The 26,202-nt window shown below is 34.8% G+C and overlaps 1 protein-coding gene across 5 annotated transcripts in view; it reads left to right on the forward strand.

Moving 5' to 3' along the window:
• RBM33 (RNA binding motif protein 33) overlaps positions 1-26,202 on the forward strand; it is a 178,262-nt gene that overhangs the window by 61,277 nt on the left and 90,783 nt on the right. For 3 of the 5 annotated variants that reach the window (XM_077151030.1, XM_077151039.1, XM_077151050.1), the window contains exons 3-6: positions 2,626-2,674; positions 14,806-14,882; positions 17,213-17,522; positions 21,252-21,371. In XM_077151030.1, the coding sequence (XP_077007145.1) occupies positions 2,626-2,674; positions 14,806-14,882; positions 17,213-17,522; positions 21,252-21,371 (556 nt within the window). The remainder of the gene's footprint in view (positions 1-2,625; positions 2,675-14,805; positions 14,883-17,212; positions 17,523-21,251; positions 21,372-26,202) is intronic. The other 2 variants (XM_077151054.1, XM_077151061.1) reach the window with 1 other exon arrangement.

Genomic DNA, 26,202 nt, shown 5'->3' on the forward strand with positions numbered 1-26,202 from the left:
GGGTAACTGGAACTGAAGGGATACAGACTGTGCAACAGGACTGAATATAAAAACTCAGAAATGGACAGTACAACACTACCTAACTAATACAATTATGTTAAAACACTGAATGAAGCTGAATGTGAGAATGATAGAGGGAGGAGGGCTGGGGGCATAAATGAAATCACAAAGAAAGATAGATGATAAAGATTCAGATGGTATAATCTAGGAATGCCTAGAATGTATAATGATAATGACTAAATGTACAAATTTAAAAAATGTTTTTGCATGAGGAAGAACAAAGGAATGTCATTATTGCAGGGTACTGAAAATAGATGGTAATTTATATTTTAAAATTTCAACTTATGTGTGAGACTAAAGTAAGAAATGTTTATTTGATACAGAATTTGTAGTTTGACTCTGCATCTCCTAATATAACTTACGTAGATAGTTGGTTGAACAACATAAGTACATGGAACCTTGGGTGGGACATGAGATATTGTTGGTTTGTCCAGAGTGATGCCCTGATGAATCCCAGAGTGATTTGATCAGTGGGTGGAAGAGTATTTTCAAAGTCCCCTTCAGGGAATGGTGAGAACAGGGGAAAATTTAACCTCCCCAAGTTGAATTATTAATATTTTTGCAAGCAGTACAGACAACCAAAGCCACAAGCTGAGCCCCCAGTCTTGGGACTTGTTCACATGAAACTTAACCCCACAAAGGATAGGTCAAGCCTACTTAAAATTAGGCCTAAGAGTCACCCCCAAGAGAACCTCTTTTGTTGCTCAGATGTGGCCTCTGTCTCCAGCCAATGCAACAAGCAAACTCACCACTCTCCCCATGTCTACGTGGGACATGTCTCCCAGGGGTGTGGAACTTCCTGGCAACATGGGACAGAAATCCTAGAATCAACTGAGACTCAGCGTCAAGGGATTGAGAAAAACTCTAGAATGAGTTGAGACCCAGCATCAAGGGATTGAGAAAACCTTCTCAATCAAAGGGGGAAGAGTAAAATGAGACAAAGTGTCAATGGCTGTGAGATTCTTACACATTAAGTAGATATCACCTTGTTATCCAAAATGTAATGGAGAGGTTGGAGGAAACTGCCCAAAAATGTAGAGCTGTGTTCCAGTAGCCATGTTTCTTGATTATGACTGTATAATGATAATAGCTTTCGCAGTGTGACTGTGTGATTGTGAAAACCTTGTGTCTGATGCTACTTTTATCTACCTTATCAACAGACGAGTAGAACATATGGAATAAAAATAAGTAATGGGGGAACAAATGTTAAAATAAATTTAATTTGAAATGCTGATGATCAGTGAAAGGGATGGGTAAGGGGTATGGTATGTAAAATTTTTTTTCTGTTTTTGTCTTCTTTTTCTGTTGTCTTTTTATTTCTTTTTGTGGATTGATGCAAATGTTCTAAGAAATTATTGTGATTATGAATATGCAACTATGTGATGATATTGTGAATTACTGATTATATATATAGAACGGAATGAACATATAGTAAGGATGTTTCCGTTTCTTATATTCTCAAAATATTAAAAAAATTTATAATTAAAAAAATTATATAAAAAAAAAGTACATCCTCTGGACCTCCCTGGACTTTATGATTAGGCTTTCTATGATAAATCTGCTCTGACTTTCTGGACCTCCCTGGACTTTATGATTAGGCTTTCTATGATAAATCTGCTCTGACTTTCCAGTCTCTCTAAGCTGTTGGATCCCTTCATCTGCATTATACCAGGGCAGATCTGGCATTTCAGCCTCAGGTAATCTTGGCCACCTTTTGATCCATGATTCAGCCAACTGTCCAAACAAACTGTTAATGCCTTTTCTAACCTCTTGAGCTACTCTGCTTAGTGGGCCCATCCAGCCTCATCCAGCTTTATATTCTTCCCACCCTTATACATACCCTTAAAATTCATACCCATACATATTCCCCTGATTTCTGTCTATATAAATTGGAAAAGTCATGCAGTTCTTTTAGTACTAAGGGAAGGTCTTAAAGTCTTGGTAAGCTTTCTATTTTAATTGTGAAAAAGCCTGTGCCTGATTGCTTCAAAATATAAACATGTTGGGGAAAAAATTGCAAATGATTGATTTGACTTCCATGCTGTAAAAACTATTCCAGTAGTAACTGTGATTGAATTTATGTCCTTATCATTAGTGTTTTTTTTTCCTTCAATTTTTGCCAGTTCGATGAGTATCAAATGATCTCTGTGGTTTCTGGTTTTTTTTCTTAATTAATGATGTTGAACATATTTTCCTCTTTCATCATAGATTTTTAGAGGTAGGAGAAAGCTTAGATGTTACTTATTATAGTTATTTCTTTTACTGATTGATTATTGAAAAGGTCCAGTTGAGGTCTTAGCAAAACCAAGATTGTAAGTATAGTGAGCCACCTCTTATAGCAAAGCTTCCCCATATTTAAATAACTAAAATTTTCCTATGTACTTGAAAATGTATTTTCATTATTAACAGAGAAAATGAAAAGTATAGCAACCTTATCATGAAAGTATCTAAGACCTAAAGTCCGTGGTAAATTTCCCAATGACTTACAAACTTTGCAGTGTAGTTGTTAGTATGACAAAGAAAATGTCTAGTAGGAATAATTGACATACCTCTTTTTATCCCTAGTGAACTTGAAGATGATTTACTTGGAGAAGATTTGCTATCTGGCAAAAAGGTAAGAAATATAGGTCTTCCTGAGACTAACTGATAGTAATTTAGTTGTACTTAAAGGAAGATAATGTCACTTATCCATGGGGTGTGATTTTGGAAAGTTGGGTATGTATGAAAATTTTGTGAATTGAAGTATTTTTTAAGTTTATGAAGAGATGACTGATTAAAGTAATCTATTAGTAAATTATCTGATAACTTACAACTCTTTTTAAGCAAATATTTTAGTTTCTACTGTGTCCCGTGTTCTCTAGCAGATAGTGGGTTTATGACAGCAGTAACATAAGATTATCCCTTGCCCTAAAGGACCTTAACATTTGAAGGTTAATGATTTTGCATAGTGGTTTTGGAATTCACTTTTTGAAGTTATTCAAAGATATGCCTATATATAAACTTACTTAGATATATATAACATTTAAATTAATAAGATTAAAGCACTAAAACCTAAGGAAGATTTTTATAAGTGTCTTTGAGCAGGTAAAAACTTATGAGCATGTATCTCTTAATTTGTGTATGTCAGTGTATTTAACATATGTGTGTATATAAAAGTGTGTGTACGTATATTTGTGCCATAACCACCTCTATCAATATATTTTGAATATTATAAAACATAATGTTAAGAATAGGAATGAGGGGGTGCAAGGGTAGTTCAGTGGTAGAATTCTTGCTTGCCATGTAGCAGACCCGGGTCCCATTCCTGGCCCATACACATCCCAAACAAACAAACAAAAAACCAAACAAACAAAAATTCTGCCAGTAGTGCTGCAGTAGAGGGCTAACTCACATGGAAAAAGAATGAAATGTGACCCTTGCAGTATAGCTTATCAAAAAAAAAGTAGAAATGAAAAGCAAGAGAAATATTAAATTCCTGTTTTTTTAAATATAGTTTAAAAATACTTGTTATTCTCATTCTCACTAAATATCAAAACATTTCTATATGTTAAGTTTTTATAAGTCTTAGAATGTGATGGCTTTTTACTATATGGCTGTGATACTCAGTCAAGCTAATTATACTTTTAGGTCAAGATTCCTCAGTAATATAGTGTAATAACAGAACCACGAGGAGATTTATAAAAATGTCTAACATAGCTGTGGATATATAAGAGTACAAAATCTGTAGGGCAGTTCTGCAATTTTAGGTTTTTACTTGTAGCTGCTCTAAGATGCTGGAGACTACAAAAGATATCAATTTAGCGATTCAGCAATCGTATTCATTTGTTAAATCCTATCTTCTCTGTATAACCTTTGAAGGAATGTCAGTATTGCAGGGTTGTTGAAAATAGATGGTCATTTCTATTTTAAAACTTCAATTTCCATGTATGACTAAAGCAAGAAATGTTTATTTGATGCAAAATTTATATTTTGACTTGTGCATTTCCTGATTTAACTTACGTGGACAGTTTAATTGAACATCATAAATACATGGAACCTTGAATAGTAGGGCATGAGGTTTTGCTGGTTTGTGCAGGTTAGTGTAATGCCCCAATAAATCCCAGGGTAATTTGAACAATGAATAAAGAATTTTTCTTTTGAGTATTTTTATTGTAAACAACAAAGAAACATAAAGCATTCTTGACATGGTTACAATCAATGACTCACAATATCATCACATAGTTGTGTATTCATCACCATGATTACACATGGTGTAATCTTTATTATAAAAGAAAGAAAAAAGAAAAACCTCATACATTCCATACCACTTATCCCTCTCTCTCATTGACTACTAGTATTTCAATCTACTCAATTTATTTTAACCTTTGTTCACCTGTTATTTGTTTATTTCTTATCCATATTTTTTGCTCATCTGTCCATGCTGTAGATTAAGGGAGCATCAGACACAAGGTTTTCACAAGCACACAGTCACATTGCGAAAGCTGTATCATTATACAGTCATCTTCAAGAAACATAAATACTGGAACACAGCTCTACAGTTTCAGGAGCTTCCCTCTAGCCAATCTAAAACACCTTAAATAAATAGAGGACATCTATACAATGGGTAAGAATAACCTCCAGGATAACCTCTCGACTCTGTTTGAAATCTCTCAACCACTGACACTTTGTTTTGTCTCATTTCTTTCTTCCTGTTTTGGTCAGGAAGGTTATATCAATCCCTAAATGCGGAGTCCCAGCTCATTCTAAGATTTCTGTCCCATGTTGTCAGGGAAGTTTCCACTCCTGGGAGTCATTACCCACATTGGGCAGGGTGTGGGGGGGTGGTGAGTTTGCTTGCTGTGTTGGCTAAGAGAGAGAGAGGCTACATCTGAGCAACAAAAGAGGCTCTCTGGAGGTGGTTCTTAGGCCTAGTTTTCAGTAGGCTTAGCCAGTCCTCTACAGGGATAAGTTTCATAGAAACAAACCCCAAGATTGAAGGCTTGGCCTGTTGATTTGGTTGTCCCCACTGCTTGTGAGACCAGGAATTCTCCAAATGGGGAAGTTGAATTTTTTTCCCCCTTTCTTCTCATTTCCCCAAGGGGACTTTGTGAATACTTCTTTATTTACTATTCAAATTACTCTGGGATTTATCGAGACATCACACCTGGAGAAATCAACAAAATCTAATTCCCTATTTGAGGTTCCACGTACTTATGGTTTTCAATTAAACTGTCCATATAAGTTAAATTGGAAAATGCACTAGTCAAAATATAAATTTTGTACCAAACTCTGAAATATGTTCTACAACAAATTGTGGTGCTGTGCTTTGAAATTTATTGCTTTTTTGGTATATATGTTAGTTTTCACAAAAAAGAAATAAAAAGTCGATTGTGATAATAAAAAAAATATTTATGTCTTCTAGCCTCCTATATGCTGAAGCATCTAGAAAAATTTGAAAGGGTTGTATGGTATCCCATGACAAACTCTGGGATCTGTCCTGTAACTGCTTTTTCAAGAATGCTTTGTTAACTATTGCTTTTTTCTTTCTTTGCTTTGTATATATGTTATGTTATACAATAAAAAAGTTTAAAAAAAACAAGTCTGTAGGGTAGGCCACGAGCTGGCAGCTCCAGTGAAGGTCCTCAGTGAACTCCCCAGGAGAGGCTGGTTTGCTGAAGCAGAGAGAGTGATACTCTCATTTGAGTTCTCCTTAAAAACCTTTGGCTGATTAGACTAATCAGCTGTAGATGCCACCAATGTGCTGATGATTTAAATTCAGGAAATAACCTCATAGCAACAGATAGGCTGGTGCTTGCTTGACCAGGCTGGCCAAATTGATACACAAACCTAACTATTACAGTAGTTGATGAAAATTTTGTACTGGAAGTACAAAAGTAGTTTCAATCCAGCATAAGAAGCAAAAACTTTTGTAATGGGAAGGAATTGAAATTAAAAAAAAAAAACAAAACACCAAGAAACTCTTTAGATGGATTCAACAGCAGATTTGAACAGGCAGAAGTGTCAATGAAGTTGGAGCCAAGACCATTTAAGTTATCCAGTATAAGGAGCAGAAAGAAAAATAATGAATAAAAATAAATAGATCCTGAAGGATCTGTGGGATACCATCAAGCATGTGATCATATGCATCATTGGAGTCCTAGATGGACAAGAAAAAGTAGCCAAAAAAAAAAAACATTTGAAGAAATGATGGCTGAAAACTTCCCAAATCTGATGAAAGACATAAATATACACATCTTAGAAACTCAGTGAAATCTAAGCAGGATAGACCCTTAGAGAACTGCAAGACATATAGCAAAGTTTCAAAATCCAAAGACTGAAAAGATTTTGAAAGAAGCTAGAGAGAAAGAACATGTTACAAATGAGTGATTCCCAATAAAATAAACAGTAGTTTTCTCATCAGAAATCTTGGAGACCAAAAAATGGGTGATGGCATGTTTAAAGTGCTTAAAGGAAAAAAGAAACTGTCAACCACGAGTTCTGTATCTTGTAATATTATCCTTCAAAAATGAGGGAGAAATCAAGACATTTACAGATAAACAAAAGCTGAAGACGTTCATTACAAGAAGATTATTTGCCATATAAAAAATGCTAAAGCGGGTCCTTAAACTGGAATAAAAGAACACTAGACGTTAACTTTATACCATAAGAAGAAATAAAGAACATTGTAAAGGTAACTACATTGATAAATAAAAAATCCTGTATTGCATTTTTTGTTTGTAGCTGTTCTCTGTATATGACTTAACAGCCAAATGTGTACAGTAACATTAAAAAATCTATGTTAATGGGCATGCACTGTATAAAGATGTAATCTGAGGGAAAAACTAAAGGGTGAGGGACAGAGATATATAGGAGTAGGGAGTTTGTATATTGCTCTGAATAGATTGGTACTAGATAGATGAGGTTGCTATAGTTTAAGATGTTAATTGTAGTTACAAAGCTAAGCACTAAGAAAATAAAAAATTTAGAGAAAGGGAAAGAAATGAATCAAAATGGTTCTTCAAAAAAGCAACTAAAAGCAAAAACAGGCAGTAATAGAGTAATTTAGAAACGAAAACAACAAACAGAATAACTAATTGGCAGAAGTAAGTCCTTTCTCTGTTATTACCATAAATGTCAGTTGATTAAATTCTCTTATAAGACGTCATAGATTGGCAGACTGGATGAAAAAGCACGATCCACTTATATGCTTCACTTTAAGTACAAAGACACAAGGAGTAAAAGAGTGGAAAAAGATATCTCTAGGGCAGGCCACAGTGGCTCAGCAGGCAGAGTTCTCACCTGCCATGCTGGAGACCTGGGTTTGATTCCCATTGCCTGCCCATGGGAAAAAAAAAAAAAGGAGAAGCAGAAAAAGAAAAGATATCCCTAGCAAACAGTAATCAAAAGAGAGTTGGAGATGATATATTATTGACAGACAATGTGGAGCAAGTTGCTACAATGGTACGCGTGGGAACACAGGTTCAGGGTGCAATAGAAACTTTCAGCAAATTTTGTCTTTATTACTTGCACTGGATAAACAGCCCAGAAGGGCAAATAATCTCTTTATCACTTACGTAGCACACAGAGTCCATAAAGTAGATGTAGAAGTCCCCTCATGGCTGGTCTCCTGAGATGGCCAAAACTGTCCTGGGTTGGGGTTGGTTCTGTGCACCCTACTTCTAGTTGGAGAAGAGAGACAGATCTATACTGTTTGATAGTAGATTTTATTCACCTTGAGGGGAAGGGGCTCTGCCACCAAGAATTTCTGTTCTGATAAACATTTAGGCTGCTTTTAACGCTGGCTGGGCTTTTTCATTAGACTTAATATCTCCCTCAGATTGTGGAATGACACCCAGTAGAACAGGAGGGGACTTGTGCAGGGGTAGTAGAAGTCTGGAGGATGGCTGCCTAGTATGTGTTTGTGACTTCCCCAGAGAAGGAGGTAGGGTAGGTGAGGTCTGTAGTGGCCGCGTATCTGTGATTTCCCTAGAGTTTAAGTCAAAAAAGATTATAGGAGGTGTCAGCCACCACATTTTGCTTGCACACCTGTTCTTGCAAAATCGTGAATAAATTCTTTTCTTCTTCACAATCGGGTGAGTGTTTATTCTCTTTCAGGTATGGCTTTCTTTTTAACAATTTTGGTGGCTTGTCCAGGATTTGAGGCTTCAGAGGAGGACCCCTGGGGAGGGCGAAGGAATGGCACGTCTTGGACTCTGCCATTGGAGGCTCACTTCCGACAGCCAGAAGGACCTGAAACTGGACGCTTGGATCCACATATTGTGAATGAGTAAAGGGAGAAGAGAAAATCTGCCTTACAGTGACCAGGCAACTCTGTGCACAGACCAAAGCATCAGGTTTGCTGGCCCATACCCTGCCCGTTGAATTTGCTGTCAGCCAACACCAACCTGGCTGTTGGGTTCTCATCAAATCATGGAGAGAGTCCAAACTCTAACCGCCCTGGGAAGGACCATGTCAAGTTCTGTGGACAACTGGGATGGCCGTCTGAATGGTAGAGAAAGGCTGGGCTCACTACACCTGAATGAAAAGACCAGTACCTGAGCTGGATGATATGTACCCATCAGCACAGTCTGATTCCTGGGAAGTAACTCCAACTTTGGACCCTTTAAAAGTTACTTTAAAGAGAAAATAGCTGGGAAGGAAAAAGTAAAGTAGGGGGTTTGAATTCTGTATTTTCATCTAATAAGTGACCCTGGTCAGAAAGTCTTACCAAGGAAGGTAGACGAGGGGTTTAAAGCTCAATTTAAAAATGAAAATATTTGTACTAGCTGTAATGTTCCAAATTCAGGATGTTATGAGCCCTGTCAGATTGGTGGTGAATGTAACTGAAGGTTTAGGGTTCCAAATTGTGCAGTTTGATGCTTGCCAAATAATAAATTGTGGAGACTTGGAGAATCAGTGGGAATAAAACAGGGAAAACAAGAACCTGTGTCCAGAACCAGGAGGGGGTGTTACAGTTGAGTCTCTCTTTGCCCCTCCTAGGATGGATGATGTGTGGTAGACTACCCAGTTTCAAGGGTAGACCATAAACATGGGATTAATTTCACAGACCTGGAAGCTGTTAAATGATAAACTTTTATGAAGGAAACACCCCACCAAATTGCAAAAATCTTCAGTATAACCCGGTAGTGATAACGATCAAGAAAGCAGACAATCATCCAGCAAGGGGCAGCAACAGAGATGCAGTAGTAGTTGATAGAATATATGGAATGGGGTCAGGTCTTGTTGGAAAAGACTTTCTAGGAAGTTTCAGGATACAAGTCCTTTCCCCGATACCAACAACACCCTCTCCAGTTAACTCTTCAATACTGCCAAAGTATTCCCAGCTGGAAGCCAGTTTCCCTATTCAGAATAATCCCAAAATTGTCAGGGTGGTCAAGTTAAAAAAATTGTTTTTGAAGCAAGCCATAGAAATAGAGGCAGGGTATGGAGATTCAAATGCCTGGGTAGAATGGGTTAAATATACAGTCCAGAGTCTAAACAAAAGCAACTGTTATACAACAGACTGACCCACTGCCTTTATCTCTGTACCCGTTTCCTATCGGTATAGAGAAACATGAAGGGAGTTCAAATGTATGGTACTCCTTTTTCAGAATACGACTCCTGGTGAAAATTGTAGTATGTTGTCCTCTCTTTTTCCTTCGAGTCAGGGGCAGAAAACTCAGGGCCATACTGGCTTCATGCCTCGGTCCAGGTAACTACACTGCCTGTCTCTCTAGATGGGGAGAAGGGCTCCAGAACCTTGGGACCATGGCTTCATGTACCCAAGTGTGGGATGTGACTGAGGATAGTACTGGCAATTTCTACAGTTTTAACCATACCCTAAGCAGACCTTTGGTGGTAATGTTCAAATGGCATCCTCTGACAGGTATTACCTAAGAAATGGAGAGGGACTTGTACTCTGGTTCATTTGGCCATTCCATTTACCCTGGCATTGGAAAAGGAGAAGGAAGTTCTAACCCAAGGAAAAAGAAAGAAAAGAAGTTTACTTGGTTCCTTCAACGATTGAATTTATTTAGATAGTATAGGGGTGCCATGGGAAATCCTGGAAGAGTTTAAGGAATCAAGTAGCTACAGGATTTGAGTCATTCTTATTCTGGTTGGTTACCATCAACAAAAATAATGATTGGATTAATTGTATATATTATAATCAGCAAAGATTTATCCATTACACCAAGGATACAGTTAAGGGAATAGAAGAACAGCTGGATGCTGCTAGCCGAATGACATAGGAAAATAGGATAATCCTAGATATGATGCTAGCTTTAAAAGAAGGTGTTTGTGTTATGGTCGGGATTAGTTGTACATTTATCCCCAATAATACAACCCCAAATAGAACCATCTTCACGAAGTTTACGAGGCATAACAGCCTTATCTAAAGAATTGGTGGAAAATTCAGGCATTACTAACCCCCTCACAGGATGGTTAGAAAGCTGGTTTGGGAAGCGAAAAGGGGTGGGTGGCACTGTCCATGCTAACTTCTCTAATCATCGTAGCTGCGGTACTCAGCACTTGGGTGTTGCATTATCCCATGTGCCCAAGGGTTAGTTCAGAGACTTTGAGGCTGCCTTAACCAAGCAAATGTCTGTTGAGTATAGGCAAACCAATTTGTACCCCCTTAAAGAGGAAGAACCCTATGATGAAGACTGAAAAAACTATCAAGTTTTTTGGAAAAAAAACAAACAAACTGAAAATGTGAAAACTAAAGGAGTTCAAAACGAAAGAGGGGAAATTTGTAAGAATAAAATTAAGATTAGTTTTTACACAAGATGGCAGAGAATGAGAGAAATGGAACTCACTAAGCAAAGGGCTGCAAGACAGCTCAGACTGGTCTTGCAGGCAAGGGAAGGAGAGGCCCTCTGACGTAAGCCTAGAGATGGCACCGGATTCTTATAAAGGCAAAAACAAGTTTGAATAAGTAAGGGCCAGGGTCACTGAAACGTGAAGTATAATAAAAAATGGGAACCTTCGGCAGGAAATTTAAATTAGGCTATCTGGATAAGCTTTAACCTCTGGAATATCCAGTCAGCGAAGAAACAGGAGGGACCTGCGTGCTAAGCTTAGGGTGTAAAATCTTGTGGCATTCTGTCGCTTGGCTTGCAAGCCACCACATTTCGGTTGCGAGCTCAGTCTTGCAAGATCATGAATAAATTCTTTTCTTCTCCATGCGCATGCATGCACGTACACACATAAACACACACAATGATTATAGGAGATAGGAGACGATATTATATTTTGGTTAAAGTTTCAGTCCAGCAATAAGATGCAGTGATTATAAACATATGCATTTTACAAGAGACCCAAAATATATGAAGCAAAAATGGACAGAATTGAAGGTAGAAATAGACAATAAGACACAATTGAAATAAGATAATTTCAGCAGTTGATAGAACATCTAGAAAGATCAGTAAGGAAATAGAGGACTTGAACAATACTGGTAGCCAGTTAGACATATGGCCATAAAGAACGGTCTGCCTAACTACGACAGAATACACATTCTTCTCAAGTGCATATGGGTCATTTTCTAGGATAGATAATATGTTAGGCCTCAAATAAAATCTTCATAAATTTAAAAATACTAAAATCATATGAAATATCTACTTAGACCACAATGGACTAAAGCTAGAAATCAAAACATAAGGAAAACAGGAAAGTTTACAAGTATGTGGAAATTAAACAATACACTCTTAAACAATCAGTAAGTCAAAGAAAACAGCACAAGGGAAATTATGAAATATCTTGAGATGAATGAAGATGAAAACACATTTTCAATATTCTCAAACTTATGGGACACAGTAAATGTTCTCAGAGTGAAATTTATAGCTCTAAGTGGCTACATTAAAAAAAGAAAATTCTTACCTGCCATGCCAGAGACCTGAGTTCGATTCCCAAAGATCACATTAAAAAAACAGGGTACTGTGAATAATTAAATGCTAACAAATTTGAAAACCTGGATGAAATGAACAAATTCCTTGAAACTCATTCTGTTTCGTTTTCATACAGATCTATTTTCCCTTTTTCACATACCTGGCTGATGATGTGATCTTATTTTATTTTTATCTTATTAATGCCAATGATTAGATGTAGTCCCTTGGGATTACTTCCTTATGAAATAAGACGACTTATGTTTTTTTTCTAAAATACCTAAGGAATAATGTTGGACAAGTTTGAGAACCTTTTTTCAATTATTTTTAAATTTTTTATTGACATATGTTATATATTCACCATCGTGCAGTCATCCAGAGTGTACAGTCAGAGGTTCACAATATCATCGTATAGCTGTACTTTATCATCACAGTCAATTTTTCTTTTTTTGTGTGAAAAATAACATATATACAAAAAATCCATATATTTCAAAACACCTTGCAGAAATTAGTTGTAGAAGAGATTTCAGAGTTTGGTGTGGGTTACAGTTCCACGGTTTTCTGTTTTTATTTCTAGCTGCTTTAAGCTACCAGAGACTAAAAGAAATATCAATGTAATGATTAGCAGTCATACTCATTTGTTAAACCCTACCTTCTCTGTATAATTCCATCATCTCCTTTGATTTTTCTCCCATTCTTTAGTGTATTTCTAACTTTTTCATGTTGAAAGGGGCTGTTGATATATGGGATAGTGGAATGGAACTATTTGTTGTTCTGGAGAGGCTGGCCCCTCTTCATTTCAGGACTTATCTGGTCCAGGGACCCATCTGGAGTTTGTAGGAGAAGCCTGTTTTTATAAGTTGTAAAATGCTAGAAAAGAGCTGTTTATATATGCTTGTTTCATCTTTAAGTATATTTCTGTCTGTGGCTCTAATTGTCCTTAAGAGGGAGATGTGTTAATTTATGTTACAGTTTATACATATAATCATTTTATTGGGGGGATCTAAGTGTGTGTTAAGGTTTTTTTTTTCCTTCCTTAAGTCTAAGATATATATATTTAACCTAACAAAATCTGGAATTCAGTACATTTGAGAGCAGTTGATATGAGTATACAGCACTACCCAAGAATAGGAGTGAGGAATTGAGCTAGTAATACTTATTGGTATATGTAATTTGTATTGGAAAAGCCAAAGTTTTATCACAGTCTCTTTTTTTTTAAACTTTGAGATATATTATATGTTCATTTACCATATAATCATCCAAAGTGAACTATCAGTGGTTCACTTTCATCACAGTATCATCATATAGCTGTGCACTCATCATCACAACTGATGTTTGAACATTTTCATTACTCTAAAAAGTAAAAATAAAAGTAAAAAAGAACATCCCAAATATCCCACACCCTATTGTTTATTTTTTTGCCTTTTTTTCTTACTTATCTATCCATACACTGGATAAAAGGAGTGTCAGTCACAATTTCACAGATACATGAACACACCTTAAAAGCTGTATAATTGTTCAGTCATCTTCAAGAATCAAGCATATTGGATTATAGTTCAACAGTTTGAGATACTTCCCTCTGGTTATTCCAGTACACCAAAAACTGAAAAAGGTGTATCTATACACTACATAAGAATAACCTCCAAAATGACCCCTTGACTTTATTTGCCATCTCTTAGCCACTGAAACTTTATTTTGTTTCATTTCTCCTCCCCCTTTTGGTCAAGAAGACTTTCTCACTCCCACTTTGCCAGGGCCAAGCTCATCGCTGGGAATCATGTCCCATGTTGCCAGAGGAATTTACACTCCTGGGAGTCATGTCCCATGTAGGGGGGAGGACAGTGAATTCACTTTTTGAATTAGATTGGAGAGAGAGGCCACATCTAAACAATAAAAGAGGGTTTCTAGGGGTGACTCTTAGGCATAATCATAAGTACTTGGCTTCTCCTCTGCAGGAATAAATTTCATAAGGGCAAGTCCCAAGATTGAGGGCCTGTCTCATCAAATTGGCAGTCTCAATGCTTGCAGGAATATCAGGTCTTCCCCAAGTGGGAAAGTTTAATATTTTCACCTTTCCTGCAGTCTATCAAGGGGACTTTGTAAATACTTTTTAATCTTCAGCCCAGATTACTCTGGGATGTATCAGGACATGACACCGACCTGAGCAAACCAACAAGATCTCACTCCCTGTTTTTCAAGGTTACATATAGTTACTATGTTCAGATAAACTGACCATGCAAGTTAAATTAGATAGTGTGCTACCAAAAATATTAATTTTGCACCAAAATAACGTCTTTTCCTTTGGTCTCACAGAAGTTGAAATTTTTAAATTAGAGATATATGTGAATGAAGCTGATCTGGGTAGGATTGAGGTAAATCAGACTAAAGGGTAAAGAATGATATTGATTGTATTTTATGTTAGTTTCTTACCATTTCAATTTGTAATCCAATTGTCTAAAATCTTTTTATTTCTAAAATTGTACTTTTTTTGTTTAAAGTCTCTAGATTTTGGATGTTGTCTAATGGTTTTACATTTAGTCAAATCTTAAGTATATAATTTTTTTTGCATGTGTGTGATAAAAAAATTGTTTTGAGGACTTTATCAAAGAACTCTTCCTTTTTTCCTTTTGTATTAGAATTAGAATAAATATGATCATTACACTTGCTGTTTTTATACTTACTTGCTTATAGCACCTAAAAATTTAATCTAGGGCAATTAGATAGTATACCATTATATGGATTCTCTTGATTTTCAACTGGTAATATCAAACTTAGAAAATTTTCCTGGTAGCAAAAGCTTTAATAATCCAATCAGTATAATTTTTTTTTTGTAGCAAGTCTTTATGGAAGTGATATGCAGTAATTAATTTTTTATTTTAATTAGAATCAGTCGGACTTGTCAGATGAAGAGCTAAATGACGATCTTTTACAGAGTGATAATGAAGATGAGGAAAATTTCAGGTACTCAGTATTAATTTATTTAAAATGTGCTTTAAAATGATAACAGTTTGTAATTTGTACTTAATATGGGATAAATTGAACAATGTGGTATTATATCTTTATACAGTTGCATTTTGAACATGCATGGGTAAAGTGTCTGATGTCGAAGCCATACATATTTGTTGTATAAATAGGTCAGCATTTAAAATCAGTGTAGGTCTTGTATTTAATGAGCTCTTTGAGATATGTTGAGTACAAGTTATGAAAGCTTGGTACAGTTGATGTGCTGTTCTTTTAAAGAACTGGTTTGGTTGGTTTGAGGGCAGTGACCTTGGACTCTTTTTTTGGGGGGAGGGGGGCGGTGTATGGTCCGGGAATCGAAGCCAGGTCTCGTGCATGTAAGGTGAACATTTCAGCACTGAACCACCTGTGTACCCATTGGACTGTTTTGATGGTTGCAGTTTGATTTTGCTACTTTTGTTTTCATTTCACGTTTTTATTTATATGTACCTATTTACTGAATTACCATTTTGGAAATTCCTTTGGGGTGTACATTAACTCTAGTTGACTTTTTTTTTTTTTTTTAAACAATGGGAATTTATTGGCTCATGGTTTTGAGGTTAGGAGAAGTATAAAACCAAGTTGTCATAAAAGTGACGCTTTCTCCCAGAAGACAGGCTTTGGGGCTGGCTCCTGGCAATCCTTGCCCTTCCTTTCACACAGCAATGCACACAGCTTCTTCGTCCTTCTCTTCCAGTTTCATTGACTTTCAGCTTCAGCCTGCTCCCAGTGGCTTTCTCTTTCTCTGGTAGTTGACTATTTTTGAATATAATGAGTAATTTTCTGTTATTGACATAGTTAAATATAAGTAAAGGAGGGAGATATTCAATGTATTCTGGTAGGTGGAATAATTTTTTTCAATTTTATGGGGAAACATTTATTGGGAAAATATTACACACTTCTTGATTACCAGTGTAATTAACAAATATATGCCATTTATTATTGAGTCATAAATTTGTAATAAGTTTTCTAACTAAAGTGATTTTTACAGGTAAAAATGTAGTTTTAAATTGATATAGTCTTCAGTTAACTAAATTTTCAAATTCTCTTCTTTGATATATTGAGTGAATTAAGTTGCCCTTGAAATATATCTTTGGAAATTTTTAGCCACAAAATGTTTTTAAGTCAAAGTGGAGTATTCAGTTCTTGTTAGGAGTAGATACTTAATATGTGTGGTGTTAGATTTATCTGCAAAAGCTTGCATTTCAAATGCTGTCTATTATTTTACTATTTGGCATTTAACTGTTGTGATTTGATGAGTAGAATATGAATTTTTTGCCATTTTTAAACTTCTTTATTATTTCACTTAGATTATGAACTAAGTTTTGTAGCTTTTTGACTAGTATTAATTTTATTCTTTTGAAAATTAAAAATATTTTTCACACATTATTTTGTAAATTTTTTTCTAGTTAGAGAGGTTACAGGTTTACAGAAAAAATCGTGCATAAAATACGAGTTCCCATGCACCATCCCATTATTAACATCTTACATTAGTGTGGTACATTTGTTATAATTCATGAAAGAATTCTGTGATTGTGCTAAAATTGTAGTCCATCGTTTACAGTAAGGTTCTCTGTTTTCAAAAAGTTTTATTCTAGTCATTCATATATATATATATATATAAAACAAAAAATGTCCCTGTTTAACCTCATTCAAATGTATAATTATATCATTGTAATATGCGAATTGCATTCATAGTATTGTGCTACCATCACCAACATCCATTATTGAAACATGAATAATCCAGCTAGAAACTGTACAATTTAAGCATTAACTCACTATTCCCTACTACCACTCCAGCCTCTGGTAACCTATTTCATACAAATTTTTTATATTTTGATTCTTCTAGACAGGAGTTTATAATTTGAATCATATGTTTATGAAAGAAAACAAATTATTAAAATTCCCACTATGATTTTCTGTTTATAGAATAATATGCCTGTTTTTACTTTGAAATTGTAGGAAACATTTGACATCCTTTTCATTTTGAAAATTAAAATGAAATATAGTCTGCCCTTTTGCCTGTCAGATGTCTTTAAGCATTTGGCTTATTTGATTCTCTTGGTCAAATACTCTGCAGCTAATGATAAGTGGTGGTGCTATATACATTATGATGGTATGGCATTGACTTAATATAGCATGTTAGTAAGGTTTGTTTTCAGTTGTTGATGGTGTAAATGTGTAGTGATCAGTTAACTGAAATAACTTTACAACAGTTGTGGTTTAACAGTAGCAACTATTCTATTTTTAATGTTCCATCTAATTGGGTGCCTTTCTTTGTATTCCTCTAGTTCTCAGGGTGTCACAATTAGTCTTAATACCACATCTGGCATGGTAACATCATTTGAACTGTCTGACAACACTAATGACCAATCTGGAGAACAGGAATCTGAATATGAACAAGGAGAGGATGAAATAGTTTATCACAAATCTGATGGAACTGAATTGTATACTCAAGAGTACACAGAAGGACAGTATGAAGGCCAGGATGCTGAGTTGACAGAAGACCAAATAGAATATGTGGAAGAGCCAGAGGAGGAACAACTTTACAATGATGAAGTATTAGACATCGAAATCAATGAACCTTTAGATGAATTTACAGTGAGTCCTTTTTCCTTTGTTTGGTCAAAGATAACATTGCTACATGTCCGTGGGTTTTTGACTGATTTGAAATCTATTTACCTCCCTAGGGAGGGAGTGAAATTAGACCTTATTATCACTGTCTGCCAGTTTCTTTATCTGAGCTATGACAAAGTTTGTGTTGACAGCTTGTTTGGCCAGAGGTAATGCTCCTTTGTCATTCTGGAAGGCTGCAGAGAATCATGACCTTGAGGATTGCACCCCTAAGGAAGAAAATGGCTTTGTGTGATGGAGATACACTGTCAATTGTTAGAAGTACTTAATGCAGAAGCTTTTATCCAAGCTTTAGACGAGATCTGATAAAGTCCTTCTAAGGTGAAAAGATTATTGACCTGCTAAAGACATCTTTAAGGTGCTAATATTCCAGAGTGATTGATGTCTGTTCATTCATCCTTTTTGTAACTGAGAACTGTTTCAACCTGAATAAAGAGATTGGAGGTTAGGCTAGAAACTGTCACACATAATATGTTATCTATAACCGGGAAGCTAAGATTGTACTGATTCTTATTTCAGAAAGATGATTTTGATAGATAATTTTTTAGAAGTTGAAATGTTAGAAAAGAAAAGTATACTAGTGAAAATTTGCTCATCTCTCTTAATGATACCTCATCAAAAGAGATTTCTTTTTATAATAAATATTCAATGGAATTTGTGAGGGAAGGAAGCGATCTTTTAGTAGTTGCAATAGAAACTTGAACCATAGGGTTTCATTGAAGTGTGTGTAACGCAGTAGGTGCTGCTGAGATGGGGATAGAAGGCTGAAGAGTTAGGGGCCTTAAAAAGCCCAGTCTCAATTGGAGTAGAGCCAGTTTTATATGTTTTATATCTTCATTTCAGTGTCAGAGAATAAGCTTTCATTTCAGAAAAAGTGTGACTACTGCTGAATTCTGATCATTGCTGTAATAGGAGTAGTTTTGAAAGGATGAATTGTTTAAGGGGAGCTTAGTCTAGTTCCAGTTGTGATTATTTTCAGGTGTCTCAATAGGTATTTTTAAGATTTTACTTTTTATGAATGCTTGATTTTCAGTTAATAGAATAATGAAAAAAAGATGTTTAAAGTGTAGTTTTGGTAAATAGAATCATGAGGACTTGTTATTTAGGTCACCCTGTAATGGTTTGTCTTTTTTTTTTTGTAATAAGTCTTTTTCTAGTGTGGATTGTTCAGTGTCTTCTGACTTATTGTTGTATTTTGTATGTTTTTTAAAGTGGGGACACTAATTTAAAATGTTATTTTAAATTAAACCAAGATCTTTAAAAAATATTCCTGATTATTTCCTGGTTACAGTATTTTATTATTTCTGTTACTCATCAGTAAAATAAGGTGATTGGGTACTTATCTCTGGGGTCCTTTCAATGTATAAATTAAAAAGTTTAACTAATCTTTATAATGACTTCTAAGTATTGGGAACACAATATTGATAAGACGTAAAATTTGAAACACAGTCCCTGCCCTCAGCGAACTTAGAGACAAATCAAAAAAGTGCTTTTTAGAGTAGGTATGCTCTGTCAAATAGGACTTATCTACTGCTTTTGCATTCTTGCAAAATTTCTTATGAAAAGAATTTTTAGTAATTTAGTTTTCTTCTGTTACATTCCATTGTTCAATTTGAGGTGTTATATTTAGACCCCTGATTGTAATGAAATTCAGCTTAATTATCCAACATCATGTTGTCTGAGATTCAGATATATATAAAAAAAGTGCCATTGTAATATGCTATATTACTTTTCATATTAAAATGAACAATTTTTCTTTTCAAAATTAAAAATTCCTTAAAGTAAATGTACTTAAAAATATTGTGGCCTGATGTTTCCAGAGAATTGTAAACTTTAAAGTTGAGAAATAAAGTGTCTTTTTATAAGCAATTCTTGCTCACCTGTTACATCTAGCTTTGAGGTCCTGTCATTCTCTTTTTTCCTATTTCTTTAATATTATTGATTTCTTCATATAAAGTTATCTGAATGGTAGCATCTGAAAATACAGAAATTGTAAAATATTCTCCTGGCTCTGCAGTGAAAGGCTCTAATTGTCTTCTTAGGCCATTACTGATGAACAAATTATTCATTATTGTACTAATGAACGCATTAGTATATTGTATCCCTGTTTGTATCCGCCTGGTACTTTAGTTTATTAAATGGTTTGTTTATCTGGGGTTCTTTGACCTAGTTTGGATTTGTTAACTCGTACTCTAAAAATCAGAACTGAATTTTGTGAAATCCTGATCACCATTCCTTTCTGTTAGAGCTCACCATAAAATATACATGGAGGGATTTTTGTACAAGACTGAGAATAGAATCATAAACTTTAGAATTTTACGATTAGAAGGCACATTAATTTTTTACATGAAGAAACAGAAATCCGAGATATTAAAAGAGCTGGTAGTACAAGTTTGGCTCTTTGCTTTTATACCAAAATGCAAGAAGATCCTTAAGTTTGGTGAATTGAGTGAATTGTAATTTTGTTTCAAAAGTTTTGCTTTTTTATTGGTGAGGAATGTGTTGCTTATTATTCAACAAAATATTTGAACATTTTATTTGTTGGGCAATTTCAATTTGTACTTTGTAAATGCTATCAGTTTATCTAGGGCCTTTGAAATTAATAGAGATTGAGATTTCATAAAACACTGTCCTGTAAAAACAGTTTCATGTTGATAATTTTTGTAAAGGATACCAGATACTTATTTTTCAGTGAAAATCCAGTAGTATAGACTACACTCCATTGTATGTTGGTGGAAATTTTTGATTAACATTGTATGGATTTATTTGAAATCAGCAGTTCTTGTACCAGTGAATCATGGGTAGTGATAGTAGCTTTTTAAAATAGGAAGCTGACAATTTTTCTGGAAAGTAAAATGCAGTGTGTTCAGATAGTCTTGAGAGGCAGTTGTAGGGACTATGGTGGTTTGTCCCTTTAAATATAGCTGTTTTTCATTGGGGGTTGTAGTTGACGCTGTTGTGTACTCTATAGTAGATTGTTCAGGTTCCTTAGGTTGTTTACTCTTTGTTGCTTGTCTTAATACCATTTTACTATGCATTTTAGAAAGAGGCCAGGGATACTGGGAAGATCATCTCCACTGAGTGGGAAAGGGAGACTAGAAAAAAATTAAAGAAACTAGATCTTGTTACTTATTGGTAATTTCAGTAGAAGCCCTGCTTTCTTTTCCACTTGTAGTAGTCTCCAGCCAGCCTACCTGCTGGTAAACATTTTATATAAAACTTGGAACCAGCTCTCTTTGAAGAGAGCCGTGATTGAGAGGAAATAATGCTACACAAGATTTAAAAACAACAAAAACCATGTTGAATTGTCTTTACTTGTTTTATATTGCCGTAATATTTGTGTTAGATGTAATTTCAACCCTCTCATTGCACCTGAGTTCCTTTATGAAGGCACACACACACTTTCTTTTTAAGATTACTCTTTTTCCTTAGTATTGATTTTAAGAAGGGCTATTTAACAGGGCACTTGAAATCTGAAGCACAACCCCCTTAGCAATTGGGTTAGCGTGATGAGCTTTGGTTCTCATTATATACTTAGAGGAGGTTATAGTCTGTTTGTGTGCTTAGTACTTAGGTTAATTTTCATAGTAATATTTGCTAAAATGATTAAACATGAGTCATAAGGATGAAAAGTGCTATTAAAAAACCCCAAAAGATGTATGAGGAAAAACTTATTTTCTCTTTAATGGCTGTTAGGATGAAGAATACTTGCAGGCTTATGGTGGGCAACAAGGGATGCAAGAGCAGGAAGACTATGTTGCTGAAGATGAATTAGATGAGATTACTGATTCCCAGGTTGCTCCTGAAACTGAAGAGGTATTTGTTCATCTTTTAAATAGAGTAAAAAAGTTGCTGTTTTTTTTCCTTCAGATTTAAAATGAGCATCTATTTAGCATTAGTGAAAAGTTGATGCATCTCTGCTTTATGTTATGAGTGTAGTAAAAATCTTAGTTTTCTAGAATCTTTGGGGAGTGAGTTCTGAATAGCTGTGTTTTCCAGATAGTTCTTTGCCCTTTGAGTGTTAGAATGTTTTAAATGTTTTATGGGGGTGGGGTAGAGATCTTCTGAAAATGTAGTATATAAATTACTGCTTTGAAAGGAGTTCTATAATTATTTAAAACATTTTTCTGTTGATTTAGGCTTATCTTTGAAAACATTAGTTAATTTTGATCATTATTCAGAAAGTATGCAAGGTTCCCAGTATTTAGGGCACTTTCTTTGGTGTTGAAGAAACAAGGATGGATCAAGCTTGTTTCCTGACCTCGAAGAACTTGAAGTCTCGTTTACATAGGGGAGTCAAGACATGTAAATTCTTATGATGTAAAAAAAGAAAAAGTAAAAGCTTCCAAGAGATTCAGATAAAGTGCTTTAGGAATTCACAGATGGAGCATATCTCTGAGTTGGGTATGTGTGCCATGAAATGAGTTGGTGAAAGGGGGTCAGGAGTTGTTGAGGCTTTAACAGGAAGAGGTAACCTCTGAATTAGGTTTTGAAAAATGAATCTCCTGTAAACCTAATAGAGGTGGTGTGAGGCATAACAACAGTAAATAGATTTTGCTCTCTAATCTTAGAACTTGTCCTGTGAGCCAAGCATGTAAAAGTACAGAATCATTCTACAGCCTTTTTAAAAAACAAATTTTCTCTTTTATATTCTTTAATACTTTTTCCCTCTTTTAAAAAGATATCGTGAAAACTGATTTTTCACTGGATTAGCTCACTTCAGAAACTCGGTGTACAAAACATTTTGTTTACCTTTCTTTTCCCTAGTACAATACTAGGACAGAGTATGTTAACACTAATGCTGTGTTAACAGAAGCACTTTCCTTGGACTCATCTTTTCTCTCCCTCAAAAAGCTCAACTTGATTTTTCTTTTTGTTCTTTCTCTCTATTATTTCTGGTATTTGAAATAATTTGAAACTTAGAGAAAAGATGAAAGAATAGTATAAATAAGTCTGCCACTCAGATTCTCCAGTGTAGGTGTTTTACCAGATTTGCTGTATCATCCCCCCTCAACACACACACACACACCCCTTTTTTCTGAACCATTTGTGATAGACATGATTCCTATTACTTCTGAATATTTTAGCGTGTATTTCCTATAAAGATATCTTTCTACGTAACTGTTGTATAGCTATCAAAATTGCGTAATTATCATTGATAAAACATTATCTAATCCATAGACCTTGTTCAAATTGTCATTTATCCTATAAATATCCTCTATAGCAAAAGGATCCAATGTCACTAGTTTACTTCAGTCAAAAATATATCCCCATTTTTCCTTGGATTTCATGACCTTGACATTTTTTTATGGGCCAGATATTTTATAGAATATTTCTCCCTTTGGGTTTGGCATTTCTTCAGGATTAAATTCAGGTTATGCATTTTTGGCAAGTGTATTTCTCATTTCATCCTGTTATGTGACACCAGATGTATGTGTGTATGTGTGTGTGTGTATTTGTCCCATTACTAGTACTGTTAACTTTGATCACTTGGTTAAGGTAGTGTTCATGAGATTTAGATTTCTCTCTGTTCAAGTTGTTCTTTTTCCCTTTTAAATTAATAGTAATTTTTGAAGGGAGACACTTTGGGACTTTGTATGTATTCTGTTACTTTTCATATTTTTATCTATCAGTTTTAGCGTTTATTCATTGATGATTCTTGTTTGAATTATTATTGTGGTGGTTGCCAAATGGTCTTCTATGTTTACTAATTGTACTGAAGGATAAGCTTTTTTCCTTCCCTCCCATCCATCCATCCCTCCCTCCCTCCCTCCCTCACTCACCCCCTCATCCATTTGTCCATGGATTCCTGTTTTATTTGTGGGTTATAATTTGACATTATCATTATTCATTTATTTATTTTTTAATTAAAACATTATTTTCAAATAGTTGCTAATGTATAGGGCTTTTATAATTAAGGAAGTGATACAGAATGAATAACAAGAGGCTATTATTGTCTCTTCTACTCTTGGGATTAGGCTTTTCTAATCCAATTATAAATGAAGAAAGTGATCTGATCACACACAAATGCCCTAAAACACTATAAGCAAAGTTCAGACAAATGACAAATTAGGGGAAATATTTATATTTGAGTCTAAGAATTAATATATTCTGTATAAAAAGTTACTAAATTCAGTGTATATTCAGTATATAAGAACTAATGTATTTAGTGTGTAATATTTTCACTATATACAGATGTGCACTCGGAAAAAAAATGGGTAAATAATATTAAATAATTAAGAAAAGTATATGACCGATAAACGTATGAAATAAATAAGAATTAGATAGGGCTATAACATCTTCTTTGGGAGCAAAGGGCAGGTGTTCTTATTGCCTATTACAAAAGATTTGGGTTCCCCAATCCTAGGATTCCTCATTCCTCTCCTATTGCACAACTTCCTGTGCGTGCAGTTATTATCTGGTTTACTTCATAGTGCCCAGTGGGAATTAGGGCTCAGGAAACTGGCCACAAAATGTGGATATTCTGGCTGCTGCTATTGGTTACAAGCAATGAATTGTCCCATGTCTCTAAACAAGAGATTTAATGTCTTCTGACAGTTGCCATGTAACTGTTGCAGGCTAACTTGTTGGCTTGCAAAAAACACCTTTCATTGTCCTTGGCAGTTTGTAAAGCACTTGTCCTTGACTCAGTAATTCTTCTTTGAAGAATCTATCCAAAAGTATTAATCTGTTGTTCAAAAATATATTGATCAGGTATTTGTTTGCAGGATTAAAAGTAAATGGGGGTGGGCCACAGTGGCTCATCAGTCCGCCTGCCATGCCAGAGACCTGGGTTTGATTCCCGGTGCCTGCCCCTGTAAAAAATAAATAAATAAATGAAACTAATGTACATTTTTTTAGAGGGTTAAATAAATTATGTTGTAACCACACAGTGGAATATAATGTACCAAGTGATACCTTAGCTCTCTTTGACATGGATATATCAAGTGAAAAAAATAATAAAAATCCTCCCCCATATGCTTACATTTCTAAATGTGTCTCTGTGTGAATATAAATCTTTTCCTCAAAAAAAAGTCCTGGATAAATTAAAATGAAAATAGCAGTAGTAATTATCTCTAGGTAGTGGATTATTTTATGTTTTGTATTAGAATGTTTTCTGATTTAAAAAAGAATTGCTATGAGCAAAATTACTTTTCTGAGTTAAAGCAGTAAGCTCACTTTTCTTTGAAAATATGAGGAAATGGAGAATATAGAGTCATTAAAATTTTGTCCTTTTCAGTTTGGAAGCCAAAGATCTACAGTTCGCATTAACTTCTGAGATTTCTAGTTGCTGTTAACTCTCACTTATGGTGTTTTTGATATGAAGTTTTGTTTTTGTACAGAAGAAAGTAAAATTTTATCCAGATTAAATATCTTTTTTATGCCATCTGTTGGGTGGGTATACATATATAATTAATATTTTCTTTGAGCGTGTGGCTTGTCTTTTCTAAAATGTATACTTTCATGAGCAGAAATTTTTAATTTTGATGAAGACCAAGTAATTTTGTGATGTAAGAAACCTTTATCTACCCTTTGCCAAACTGTTTTTCAGTTTAGGACTATTATGTATCTCAGTTTCTGTGTGTGAATGTGCATGTTATGAGATTCATTCTTTCCATGTTTAGCTGTTGTTCCACTACTGTTTGTTTAAAGACTTTCCCCTGTTGAAATTGCCTTAACATTTGGGTTGAGAATCAGTTGACCATATAAATTTGGATCTTTTTCTGGAATCTCCTCTGTTCTGTGGATCTGTTTTTATATCCTTATGCCAGTGGTATTCTGTTTTGTTTACTGTAGTATGAAATTGGGTGCTATAATCTTCCACGTTTGTTCTTCAATTTCGAGATTGTTTTGGCTATTCTAGGCACTCTTCATTTGCATATAATTTTGGGAATTAACTTGAGAATAATTACTAAAAATCTGGTTCAGATTTTGATGGAGATTACATTATTGTCTTTATATCAAATAGAGAAGTAATAATATCTTAATTACCTTGTCTCTTAATAAAAATAGTTTCTTTCTTTCCAGAATGTATCCGTTTATTTATTTCTCTTGCCTTATGGTACTAGCTAGTTCCTCCAGTATTGTGTTCAGTATTTCACCATTAAATATGAAAGTCAATGATTATCAGATTGAAAAAGTCCTTTTCTAGTTCTAGTTTAATGAGATTATTTTTAATTGTAAGTGGGTATTGAGTATTGTTACTGCTTTTTCTGCATTATTGAGATAATTATTAGGTTTTTTAGATGAAAGTGAATTGAATTGACAAGTACTCTAGACTGTATTTCACCAGTTTTTCCATTGATGTCCTGTTTCTGTGCCAAGATCCAGTCCAGGGTACCACATTATGTTTAGTTGTCGTGTCTTCTCAGACACTTGTGTTCTTTGACAGTTTCTTAGTCTTTCTTGGTGACCATGACAATTTTAAGAATTACTGGTCAGTCATACTATAGAATGCTTCCAGTCTGGATTTGTGTGGTATTTGTCACACAATTAGACTGTGCTTATGATTTTTCTGAAAGAATGTTACAGAGGTAAATTGTCCTGTTTGTCTAAATAAACCACTGATTGCTTGATAATCATGTGACATCCTGGTGGTATTAACTTCCATCATTTGGGTAAGATAGTGTTTGCCAGGTTTCTTCAC

This window comes from Tamandua tetradactyla, chromosome 1 (assembly GCF_023851605.1).
Source record: "Tamandua tetradactyla isolate mTamTet1 chromosome 1, mTamTet1.pri, whole genome shotgun sequence".
NCBI lineage: Eukaryota > Metazoa > Chordata > Mammalia > Pilosa > Myrmecophagidae > Tamandua > Tamandua tetradactyla.